This window comes from Numida meleagris, chromosome 5, assembly GCF_002078875.1.
Source record: "Numida meleagris isolate 19003 breed g44 Domestic line chromosome 5, NumMel1.0, whole genome shotgun sequence".
NCBI lineage: Eukaryota > Metazoa > Chordata > Aves > Galliformes > Numididae > Numida > Numida meleagris.
The window spans coordinates 61,702,807-61,715,495 of record NC_034413.1 but is presented as its reverse complement, the minus strand read 5'-3'; the positions used below and the strand labels follow the sequence as shown (position 1 = coordinate 61,715,495).

At 43.8% G+C, this 12,689-nt stretch overlaps 1 protein-coding gene across 1 annotated transcript in view; it reads left to right on the top strand.

The window, feature by feature from the left end:
• MYLK (myosin light chain kinase) overlaps nucleotides 1,399-12,689 on the top strand; it is a 191,305-nt gene continuing 180,014 nt past the window's right edge. The window contains exon 1 of the mRNA XM_021400604.1: nucleotides 1,399-1,638. Coding sequence (XP_021256279.1) covers nucleotides 1,476-1,638 — 163 coding nt within the window. The 5' untranslated portion in view covers nucleotides 1,399-1,475. The remainder of the gene's footprint in view (nucleotides 1,639-12,689) is intronic.

The window sequence follows — 12,689 nt, the reverse complement described above, 5'->3', positions numbered from 1 at the left end:
GCAAGAAATCGTCACTGTCAGCAGACAGCTTCCTCGTGATGAGGCAGCAGCAATTCTTTCTTTTTCATTCAGCTTCTACTCTACCTGAAAGAGGAGGAGTCAAAGGGGACAGCTGTGGCTTTTAGTAGATTCATACTGGCAGAATCTCTTGCCTTTTGTTGTGCTCAGCAAGACGATGTACCAGGAGAAAGCAGCATCTTGCGCTGCAAGTTGCTCGTGTTGCAGGACACATACATCCTCTATCACTGGCTGAAAAATTCACCCCAGGATCACAGTCAAAAACACTGAGGTCTCTGCGAATACAGAACTGTCATTACAGCTTTGCTAGGACTTGCTTATCTTGTCCGCCTTTCTGCGAGATGGCCGCTGGTTGGCGGAAACAGAGCAGGGGGGAAAAATTAGAGCCTGTGGTTTGCTCCATTGCCCCTAGAGGCATTTCTGAGCCTAGGGAGGAGGCAAGTCCTCTGCAGCCAGTGCTTTCCCCTTTCCATAGCAGTTCAGAACCACGCTGATGGTGCCTAGCAACGTTTTGGTGGCAGCCCAGAAGAAAGTGAGAAAATAAAAAGGAGAGGCTTTATCCCTTGAATCTGGGCTTTTCGTACGTCCATCTTTGTGTGTTTGTATTGTCTGGCTATAAGTCCATTTTAGATGAAAAGTAGTTATAAATGTGTATATAAAAACCCTAAAAATACAATAAAAAGGCTTTAAGTTTGCCATGCTTCTGGATTTTCCAGTCCCTCCTCTTCAAGTTCTCTTGTTACAAACCAGCAGTTCTAAGGTCTTGGTGTGGAGGAAGTTCCAGTTTGTCCCCATCTCTCATTTGTTGTCTCTTCTACACTACTTTAGCACTTAACACAATTAACAGTAACAGGTTTATCAAACTAAATCCCCTGCCCGAGGTCTGGACATCCGAAGGCAGCGCATCAGTCTGAGCCAGGCCCTGGGGTGAGGTGAAGGAGGCAGAGTCTCCCCATTACAGGGATAGAGCAATGGGTGATGGGCTGCACAGACCCCTCCACATTCCATCCGTACCCATAAGCTCGCACCTGCAAACACGCCTCTTAGGTCCCATCGAGCCCTTCATACCCATCAGAGCAGACCCCCTACGCGTGCCGCATGCTCATCCCTCTACAGCTCCCCACCGGCGCTCCAGGCTTCCCTCCGGCTGGGCAGGGAAGGAGTTAAAGGGAACGGCGGAACCGCAGCCGGTATCGCCGCCGGGCACCGCTTCCCCCCCGCGGGCTCCGGGTTTCCCCCGGCAGCGGCAGGTGGGCTGCGAGGCAGCCGGGAGGGGGGAGAGAGCCGCCGGTGCTCCCGGTGCGGGGCCGCCGGGGGAAGCCCGGGGGCGGGGGGTGCCGGGCATCCTGGTGCGAAAGCCGCCCGGGGGTGGAGGAGGCGGGGAAGGAGGAGGAGAACCTGCCGCTCCGGAGGGACGGGGCTGCAGGCAGCCAGCCCAGCGGCGGGGCTGCGGGCACATGCCGGGCTTGGAGCGTCGGAGGCGGGAGTTTCCCGCAGCTCTCTCGGTCCCGCTGCCGAACCGTCCCCTGCGGGAGCGTCCGCGGAGCTGCGGCGAGGAGAGGCGCTCACCTCCGGCTCCGCTCCCGGAGTGCGCTGACCCGAGAGCGAGCGCACCGCAGGGTGAGTACTTGGGAGTCCTTGTCATCTCTTACGCGTGACTTGTTGCAGTTTTATCGCGCTCTGTGGGCAGGTAGGAAGGGACTGCTAAGGACAGGCGTTTCTAGGCGAGGTTGCGAAGGTCGGCTCTTGGGTTTGAATTTAGAGCCTTTCAAAGACGAGCGTGGAGCCACGCACAGCAGTTCCTCCGCTGAGCATCCAGGTCTCGTGGCTCAGACCAAGCGTGGTGTTGTTTTAAACTTCTGCTGTTCGCAGAGTAGCTCGTGCCGTGTCACACAACTCACTCGGTGTCTCGGCAAAGGATAAATGCTGGTGGCACCGCTGAAATGTAACACGTAAGGATGGGAGAAGGAGATGAACGCTTAAAGTCGTGGAGGGAGGAGGTAAAACCACTTCTCTGCACACTGCCTTCACGCGTTGGAGCAATGTGCTTTTGGAGATTGCTTTGCTTTAAAAATAAAGTAAATGCTTTGCCATGTAATCTTCTTTCCTGTCTGTGCACATCTGGACACTGGCCTGGCACCGTTCCCTGCGCCCTGGGAGGGAGTGACATGGCAGGGGCTGGGGGTCAGGGACAGACAGACAGAATCCTCCCCTTCCCTTGCAGCTTAAGGACACTTTTGAGCCCTAGCCCGGCTCTGTAGGGCAAGTCCATGAGGATACTTCCCCAGAGCTGGGAAGCAGAATCTGAAGTGTTTCGAATCCTCAATTACGTCCTCCACAAAGGGAATGGCTGAAAGTATAAATGTAAATAGCTGAACTGCACATCCTACTTCTGAGTGTTTCCAAGTGCTGAGCCCTGTGGAGGATAAGCATGGAGCTACATGACACGCAGAAGGTGTGTTCCCTATTAAGACTCCCCAGAATGATGCCCTTACTCACTGGAGTGCTGGAAATACCATTTCTATCAGTGAAGCTATTGGGGAACAAGTCAATTCTCTCACATTTTAAATCCCAAATGGAGGGACTATCTCCTTCCCCCTACTTCCTTCACACGTCTTTATTTTTTCCTAATGACTTGCACTATTATTTGCCAAATACGGCACGTGTCTTCCTGTGTAACTTCACTTTGCTGAGATGTTCCTGGAACTAGGCTCTAAGAGTGCAGTTTAGGAGCCTTCTGTTTGTAAACCAGAATTATATTTACTAATAACTGTCAAATGGCATGAATAGTTCATTTTTGCCTGGCATATATCCATAGCATTTTCTGGCTCTTCATGATGCGATTCTTGCATAGTGACACAGGATGGCAGCTATCTGCACTGTAGTTTTATTACATAGTGCTCACTGTAGCACGTTTCCATATCTAGGCTGCACTCATCCTTAGCACTTTGCACTGCAGCTCTACAGGACAAGTGCTTCAACTTCAGTAGTAATTAGAGTGACTTTGTTAGTTGTAGGAGGGGCAGCAGGATCAGCAGCATATACCATGCTGGTGTGTGATATGTTAATAGTGTTTAACCTCAAAGAGAAATGAACAGAAAGAAAACTCCTGCTTTAACATCCATCACAGCTAGGACTTGGTATAAATGTGGGAGGCTCACACTAGTTAATATCACTGACCCAATTTTATTGGTCTTGTAGGAAAATCTTAAAAGGTCTGCTGCAAAGGAAGTTAGAAACCTGATACTCTGCTGTTGCAAGCATCTCTCCGTAACTTCAGTTGCCTTGCTACATGGTGCAAAGGAGGATGAAGGAAATAAATCAGTGAAGTTCTTTTGGTTTGCTTGTGTAATGCTGAAAGTGAGTTTACTAGGTCTGAAATAAGCAATGATTACATATTGTCTTTGGGTTAAGTTAAATTTTAAAGACATGATTTTTCACTGGTTTTTCATCTGTTATTCTGTTCTGCCTACCTCCTCCTTTAAGATCCTTAGGACATTCTCTGGGCGATGGTCCTATTTTTACAGTCAATCAAAATCGATACCAATATCCTTATGCAGGCCAAACACACTGTATTAAACTACAAACCATCAGTTACAAATTACTTTCAGAGCCCTCTTAAAACAAAATGCACTTGTAAATAGAGTTTAGAGCAGCTCCAAGTGCTGTGCCTTAAAGTTGTGGATGTCTAAATCTGGAAAACGTGCTCAGGAGCTCTCTTTGGGACAGCCATGGAGGGAGATGGCTGAAGTTTCTGGTTAGACCTCTGGAGAACTGGGAGCCACAGTCTGTAGTTGTTGGAATCCCCTATGGAGGTTGGGTTCAGACCTGAACATAAGCTGGAAGGGATCTTGGACCATTTCATCCCGATTTTGCAAAAAGACTCATCTCCTTCATAAAAGCACGCCAAATTCACACTAAAACATGCTAGAGTCATTTGCTTTTACTCTTCTTAGAGCTTTTCTCAATAGCTTTCTGTAACTGTACGCCACAGGTGTGAGTTAGGAGACTGTTAACAAAGGTAATATTTCTTCTATGGCTGATTAATATCCTCTGCTGTCTTTGTGTCTAGATTATTCGTTTCTAACCTGAAGGCAGGATGCTTTTTCATTGATTGTTCCAGCAATGTGTTGCTACACCTGCTGCAGCAGCCATTGTTTGTTACTTTTTGTTTATTTACAATCCATTTCTGAGCCTGAATCACCACAGTGGCATCCAGTGTCCCAGACGGGATCCTAGCAAGCGTTGCACAGCTGCCTTAATCCCCCTCACTGATGGAAACATGCCCATGATGTACATTAGGATTACATGTGCTTTTCAGACTTTTAGCACTGCATGACGGAGAAGAGATATGATTATAGTGCTTTATAGTGTTGAAGAGGATTCATTAGTGAAACCAGATAAATCCAGGTAGGAGAGACTCTAGACTCTTTTTTTTTAAAGCCATCCCTCTGATAAATGTCTATATTAGCTGTGATGACAGTATGGATTTTGTTAAAGTCTGGGTCTTTCCTGAGCAGTTGTAATGGGTCTGCTGAATGTGCTACAGCAAGATCTTTCCTCTAACAACATCTACATCAAGCTTCTCTTCAAATAGAAGAGTGTATTAATTGCCACGCTAACATGTCATTTGGCTCTGTGAACAAACTACTGAACACTAACTTATGAATGGAAACTTGAAGGGATCACTTGCAACTTGCTACATGAAAGAAATACCAAAATGAGATGAAAATGCCCTTCAATCTCTGTGGTTGCTGCTGTTAAAGCACTGGGAACAGAAAGCTGATTAGAATGCCACTTTAATTTTCCTGGGAGTCAACTAATTTCATAAATGTTTTTTTTCCTCCCAAGTTTCAGCAGCTGCTCCCTATATAAAAGCTAGAAATAGTTCTTCTTTAGTAGGAATGAAAGGAGAATTGAGCTCTATACAAATGAGGAGATTAGAGCTCCATGAGGCATATACCCCTTTAATGCTGCTGGAAACTAAACACACTAGAATAATCTTAACTCTCGCTTCTGGTGAGCAGAAATTCTAAGAAAAAAAAATTTCCTTTAGTGACTTATTAACAAAGGCTTTTCAGGTTTACTGGGATTTATCATGTGAGCCTAATCTACCTTTTGTTCATCCAGTTGGCAGGCCTTAAAATTTAAAAGGGTCCACAGAAACTCCTCCCCCAAAGTCGGTACTTAATTAAAGAGGTTCTGTGCATTATTTACCTTCAAGTCTTCTATTTATGTGGGAACAATGAGTTGAGGTTAATATATTGTAAAATATTTGTGAATGCTGCCTTAAAAGCAGAGATGGGGAAAAGAAACAGAGACTTTGGCTCTAACTTTGTTTGCAAGTTTGCGTTGACATACAGGGATTCATTTGGAATGTCTGAAAACAAGGCCACTCCTACGTAAACACTAAATATAAATACAGGTGTCTAACTCCACAACAAATTTTCCCTCTTCTGTAGGTGATTAACAAGCCTGGATGCAAGTTGTTCTTTATTTGCTGGTATGGGAGCTCTCCAGAGTCATGGATGTGCAGATTAGGCCTTGAACATATTGGTATTTTATATATTTTCGCTTTGGTAGTTCTACAAGGACTGGTAGCTGTAGTTCTCTCACTATTTCCTCAGTTCCTCCTCCTCCCCCACTCCATTCATTGCTGTAGCTGTGAGCATCGAGTTGCAGATAAAACGACTTCTGAGAGAGCAATGGGATGCAGCTCTTGCCAAAGGCAATTAAGTGCTTAGGATTACAGCGTGCTTTACAAAGTGTGTTCTTGCTGAATCCCTTTCCTCTTCTACTTGCTGGCACAAAGCAGTTTCTTGGCACTTATCTTTGTTATAATGAGTTGAGCATTGCTGAATTTCACTACAGTGTGTCAGCTCAATCAGTCCAGCGAGCTGCAGTGTCTTGCTCTGAGGACTGTCGTGCTGGCGACTTTTTGCTGAGAGTCGGCTTGACCTCATCACCTCTGCTGTAATTGGATTAAATTTACTCACTTGCCAAAAACACGTCCAGCTTATGGCATATTTATTCTTTAGCCTGAAGTACTGTTTGTATGCACAACATTCCTCATGCTAAAGGCATTTCTAGGGCCAGCGTGATGCAGCTGATGTGCCACAGGATTCAGAATCCTCACTGAAGGACGTTCCCAGTTATTTGCTTCATCTAGAAAGGATTTAAATGGTAGAAGATACAGCCCATGGGAGAAAGAAGAGAAGCTGTAATGCTGAAATACCACAGGTGGCCTAAAGCCACAGCCTCCTGGTTGAGGGAAGCGTATGATATTGCACACTGTTTCTGCACATCCACTACTATTTATTTATATTTGTTGCATAATAGCTTAAGACTCACTCTGTATTGTCCTTCTACTGCTCTCTCTAGTGTTTTCAACTCTCTTGTGAGTTGCAGAGAAACAGCATGATATCTGATATCTGAAGAGAAAAGTGTGACCAGAATGATACCAAGACTTTGTAGTGGAGGTCAGTCTGAGTGCGAGGCCTGTAGTTTCATCCCAAGGCTCTTCATGTACTGTCTTCAGTGCAATCCAGCTTCCAGTGGGAAAGACAGCCAAGTAACAGAAATTACTATCCTGATCATTAACCTTTGTAAAATATTAAGGGATGAGTCTGTAATGGGGTGACCAAGGACTGAGCGAGTTGCAAATACTCTCACAAATAGGATCGGGATTTGTGTGTCTGGCGAGAGACACACGTCAGTGGTTGGTCTGGCCTAGGCGCTTTCTGACATATCCCAAACAGTGAAAGGATCCCCATTTTGTGTTTGCTGTTGCTATCTGCCCAGCAGTATTGCGAGTTTTCTGTTTCTTTCTAAGGCTTAGAAAAGTTGGGTTTTGGAAGCAGCTTAGGCCACAGGAGTCGCAGCTACCAGCGCTCTCATTTGATCAAGAAGTTGCATTTTATTTCAAGGTGACACTGCTCTCTTATGTGCGTGCGATGAATTGATGAGTACTCACGATGCGTAACATTAACTGATAGATAAACAATGTGGGACAGGGATATGAGGGTTTCCATTTCTACTGAGTGACAGTCACAATATCATTAACTGCATTACTACATAAATGTGCAGTGCTAAACAGAGCAGGATGCCTAACTTCAATAACATATTATAAAAGGAATGTAGTTGTGTAATCATGTTTTCTGCACTGTTTACTCTTATGAAGTTGGTCTTCTCATAATTAAAGAAGTATGTAATTCCATGAATTCCTTGTAATGATGTGTTGTGTTTTTTTTTTAAATACTGGAGTAAAGGTGTTTTTCCTTTTATGTCATGTATTTGGAATTAGGGTAATATTAAAAAAAAAATAATCACTGACCATCTCTCTTGAACATGAATTAACAGCCTATCTGGGCGGAGAACAAATGAGAAGGCACTTTCTGGAAGTAATCAAAAAGTCCAGGTCAGGGATGCACTGTCTGTATGGTCTTACACTACTGATTGTGTCAAAAAGACAGAACAGAAGCAATCGGCAGACTGTGTTTAAAATATAGAGGAAAGAGAAATTTGAAGGAGGGAAGGAAAAAAAAAAGGTCTTGCTTTCTTGCTTTACTTACGTTATTTCCTCTAGGTCCTTTTTAAGGCCATAAGCTTCCCCTTCCTCTGGTAGAAGGCAAGGAATATACTATATAAATAATTCAGTAATTGTCCTCTGGACATGTTGCTAGGTCTCCACATCACAAATTCAAGTCCAGCCCAGCTCTGGTGGTGAGAAGCCCTTTCTTTCTGTTTTGTGCAGTCAAGTCTGATCCTTGCTGTGGGTTATATCACTGGGATCTGCTTGTGTACCTGCTGCCTTCCTTGAAGCACTGCTGTTCTGGCTGCAGTGGCTCAGGGGGTATATCTCCTGCAGGGCTTAAGACCACAGACAAGGGAGCCCTGGCTTTGAAATGTAACAGCTGGTGTAGGGGTGTCTCACCCCCAACCTCAGAGCGGTGCAATCCCTCTGACCTCAACGGAGCTGCAGCATTCACAGTTTTCAGTAACGTGGGGGTGAGACTGGGCCTATCTTCTTTTAACTGGTCTATTTAGCAGCTCTTTTCCATATGCAGTCTCCATGCCAGTGACAGGAGCTTCCTGGAACTGACAGGAGACACAAAAGGCTCTCTTCTCTAAATCACTGGACCTTAAGGATATTGAAAGGATGTTACAACAAGCCGCATAATATGCCATTGTCAGGCTCTCTCTGAAAATGCCTGCGGTGGTATCGTACCTCTGAGCCTTCCAGAGGGGGTGTGATGACCCCATATGGCAGAAAATAGAAAAGTAATGGTTTGGGTGGCTGTGAGGAATGTTGTGGCATTACTTGAAGCCAGCTGGAGGCAGTTGCTGCTGACTGAGCTCATATCATTAAAAGGGAAGCAAACAGCCGAGCATGCTTTTAGGAAGAGATCCTGGCCTGTGAATCTGTGCGTGCCTGGATGCATCTTTCTCACAGACAGGGCAGTGATGAAAGATGCTTTGTTTCTTCTTCATTTCCCTTTCTTCTTCCTACTCCCTTTCTTCTTCCTCCTCAGTACAAAAATTTTTCATGTTGCTGTGATCATATCTGCACTCATGAGCAAATTGAACACATTTGAATGGAGGAGGGCTGCTGGTTATTCCCAGGGAGCCACAGGGTTTGCATTCTGCCATTCCCTCAGCACTGGTCAGGGATGTGCATGAACAGTATTGTTCTCTTAATGAAGAATTCATTGCAAGACACCTCTGGATTGCTGGCAAAAAAGAAAAAAGAAAAAGCAGGGAATTACACATTTTATTTATTATTATTTGTCAGTCAATACAATGTAAAGCAGTGCAGAGGGCTGGGGACTCTGTGCCCTCTCTGGGTGAACGCTGCCTGACCACCCTTGCACTGGCAGCCATTTTGGTGCCACAGGTTGGCTCTGGTGTGGCTTTTCCCCTCTGGGCCAGTGGTGCCAGAGCCCGCCAGAACCATCCAGAAGCAGATCAGAGCAGTCATGGCCTCTGCCCTGCCACATGCCTGTTATGGGCAGTGTGTGAGAGAGGCGAATAAAAGGTGGCTATGAGTATCCAGTGAGGGGATCCCCACAAGCTGAGGAGCAGGTGAGGAATAGAGCTGGCCTGGCCCTGCAGACGTGGCTGGCCTGAGCCAGGCGCAGAAGCAGATGCCATTTTGCCTCAGCTTCAACCTGCTGGACATTTTTGTTGCAACTGATGGGGAGTTTTGCTCAAGTCATGAGTTGAAGTCAACCTGATAAATTAATAATTCAAATGCTTCTAACTTAGGCTGTTGAAGTATTGCTCCTTCATTTTATGTCAGCTCGTGCCAGTATCTAGTTCATCCCAGATGATCAGTAAGACATCCAGTCCTCTCAGGATATTTAGCTCTTATCTGCTGTGCAACTCAGGAGTTATATTCCTTCTCCAAGGCATTTCTAATCAATAGCTGGGGACTTTGAAGTACGGAGAACAAACTGGCAGTCCTGGTTAGCCTGAGCAGAAGTGGGAGCTTATTTTCTCACTGAACAACTCTGACTTCCAGAAAATGAGGCTGTACATTTTAACAACTCACGCTGCACCTCCACGGCAAGGACAGAAAGCCGGGGATGTTCAAATCATTATCCAGGTAAAATAATGTGGACCTTTCACCTTTCTCCATGTGGGATCTTGACCTTAAACTTAATGTAATATCCTCAAACTGCAGTCTCTTCATCACTTTATCCCTTTTGCTTTGTCTCAAGTGGCAAAAATAAACATAAATGTGTAAATAAATTTTAGTACTCTATGTTATATTGTACTCTCTAGGAATATTGTTCTGCTCTTTCTCGAAACAGCATTCCCTGGATTTGTTTTGTCTAATTAATTCTATGTAACTTCTTGCTTGAAAACTCAGGTAACTTACTTTGAAATTGATGCATTGTTCATCAGTGTGTGGGCACTACACAGGATCCTGTATGTGTGGGAGGTACTATATTAGAAATGATTGGTGTAGAGAACTGTAGTAACATAGCTTACTTCTTGCCAAATTATAGTGGAGAAAAATGTTGATGGTGGTTCATGTCCCTTCATGCCTGTTATCTGTTCTGCGGTGAATAGAATTCTCTACGTAGCTTTCCAGTGTTTGTTCCTTTCTAGCTGGTTTTATTACAAGCATAAGGTTTTGAGACAGAATGTGTCAAGACCAGGCACAAGAGGTATCTTTGTTAAACGTTACTAATATTTGACCAATGTAGTACACAGAAATTTTTTTCCCCAAGGATCAAGCAAAAATATTTTCTTTTAAAACTGTAGGAGTTAAAGATAATGAGGAAATGCATTGAATCTAAAAAACAAAGGCTTTGTTGTCTTGAAGACAAACTCACTGTAATTGCACTTCTTGTGAGGTATTTCTTCCCTCTGTCCTTATGTTTCACTTACAAGACAGGAAATACAGCTTTACTGATTAAATTTTTTTTACGAGGTATAAATAACTTACGTCCTTCAAAGATGGTATTCATTTCAGGATGAAACTAAAAAGAAAATGTTTGTGATTAATTAAAAATTAAATTAAAATGTTATTTTACCTGGGTAAGTACAACTTCTTGTGGATGTCTGTACACACAGTACAGACTTAAAAGGTGCTTTTATGAGAAAGGGCATTGAAGTAAATGCTCTGGCACCTCTATCAAGTCCAGATTGTTTTATTTCCTATTATTTGTTGTTCTTGTCTGTCCCTGTCCCACCTGCCATAAGAAGTGAAGTATATGCCTGTTTTCTATCTACTTGCCGCTTTGCTAGCATTGTAATACAAATAAAATAGAATAATAAAATGTATTCAGAAGCTGCACAGGCTGGTTTGCACCAGCCATGCGCATATATATACATATACAGCATTGTTTATGGATAATTATCATTAAATTCAAAGAGACAGGGATCAGCATGTTGGAAGAGAGCAGATATCTAATTTTATATTTCTGTGTTAAACCATGCAATAATTTTTGGTTTGGTTCTCACAGTGGCTAGAGGCCATTTTCTGAAGCCTTGATGAAAATTGACCATTGCTTATCCTCAGGATGAGGCGCTGCATGGGAGCAATGCTGAATCTACCCAAAAGATGAATAAAATTAAAACTGACTCAGAGTTTCAGTTAGCCCATCATTGTGTCTGAGAAGTTAATGGGAGATTCTTAAACAGCTACTTAAATTCCTCTACTCTCTCTAGCTCTTCAGTTCCCACAGTTCTTGTGTTAAGAATACTGGAAGATACATGCTCATTTAGTCCTTTAACTGTCCATTTATGGACCTGTTGTCTAGGAACTTGTTTTATCCCTTTTGAAACCTATGGACATCCTTTGCCTTCACAGCTTCCTGTGAAAATAAGTTCCAGAAGCGTGTAACCTACTGTGTTAACAAGTATTTTCTATTTAGATGGGTTTACTGCAATCTTCAGTAAGTACAGCCTCATTCTAGTGTTGTGGGGTTTGGCAAATAACTGTTCTGCTTTCAGCAGCTTATGTGTTGGTTTGTTCGTTTTTGATGCCAAGTCATATCCACCTTCAGCCTTCTCCTCCTCCAAACTGAAGACTACCAGCCTTTTTAGTGTCTCCATGCAAAGTATTTGCTCCATTCCCACTGGCTGCTTTTTCTAGTTCTCCTCTAATACCACAATGTCCTTCTTTGTATGTGGAGAGCAGGTGAGTACTTAAACTGTGAGAGCACTCAGATTGTGTATAGTGGCATAAAAACGCTATCAATCTTGCTCTCAGCCTTTTTGGTGATGCCTTATACTTTGTTGGCTTTTTTTTTTTTACTTCTGCTGAACACTCTAAAGCCAACGACTTTAGAGAACAGCCAAGGGTGTCTACAGCTTCTGAGCAGGAGCAGTTAAAGCTGATATTGTCTAGATAAATTACGGGAAACTTATCTACGCTAAAGCCTACCTGCAAACTTTTTGCCCAGTCAGATAGTTTCAGCAATAAAGATGCTGAGTAACACCAGCCCTGGCACTGGTCCTAGAGATTCCACTGCTGATTCTTCTGTTAAGTCTGTTAGGTTCTATCCTTTTCTTTCTTATTCTTTCTAAAGTGTTCAACCTTATGTGAAGGAGGTTGGACTCACCAGAGTGTAGTTACCAGGATCCACTCCACCAGGCTTCCTGTACCTGGCAGCTACACAGGCAGGACTCTGAGTCCTCCAGCACAGAGGCACTCAATGGTGCTGTCTTACACAACTTGGCTAGTGGTTCTGCAAGTTCACATTTGAGTTTTTTCAGAACATGTGTGAATGTTGTACTGTCTCGGTGACTTACTAATATCTAAGTTCCTTGTTTGTTCCAGCATTTCCTGAATTTACTTCACATTGACATATCTCCTCAGCCTGAGTAGCTATGAAGAGTGCAGTGGCTTTGGAAACATCCTCAAAGATTTCAGTAGTGAAGACTGAAGTGAAGAATTCACTGTGCTTCTCCACAACAGCTTTATCATCCCCATCTGCCCTTTTACACATTTATTATCCAGTGGTTCCACCAGCTTCCTAGCTGGTTTCCTGGTGCTGATGTATTTAAAAATCTGTTTACTAGCACTGTGATCTTCCTTTGCAGGCATTTAAAAAAATTTTTTCTTAGCCTTCTTAATTTCCTGCTTACATTAGTCTTGCCATGTTTTATGGTCTTCCCTGTTTTTTACATAAGTAATCCATTTTCCAAGAGTTGACCCC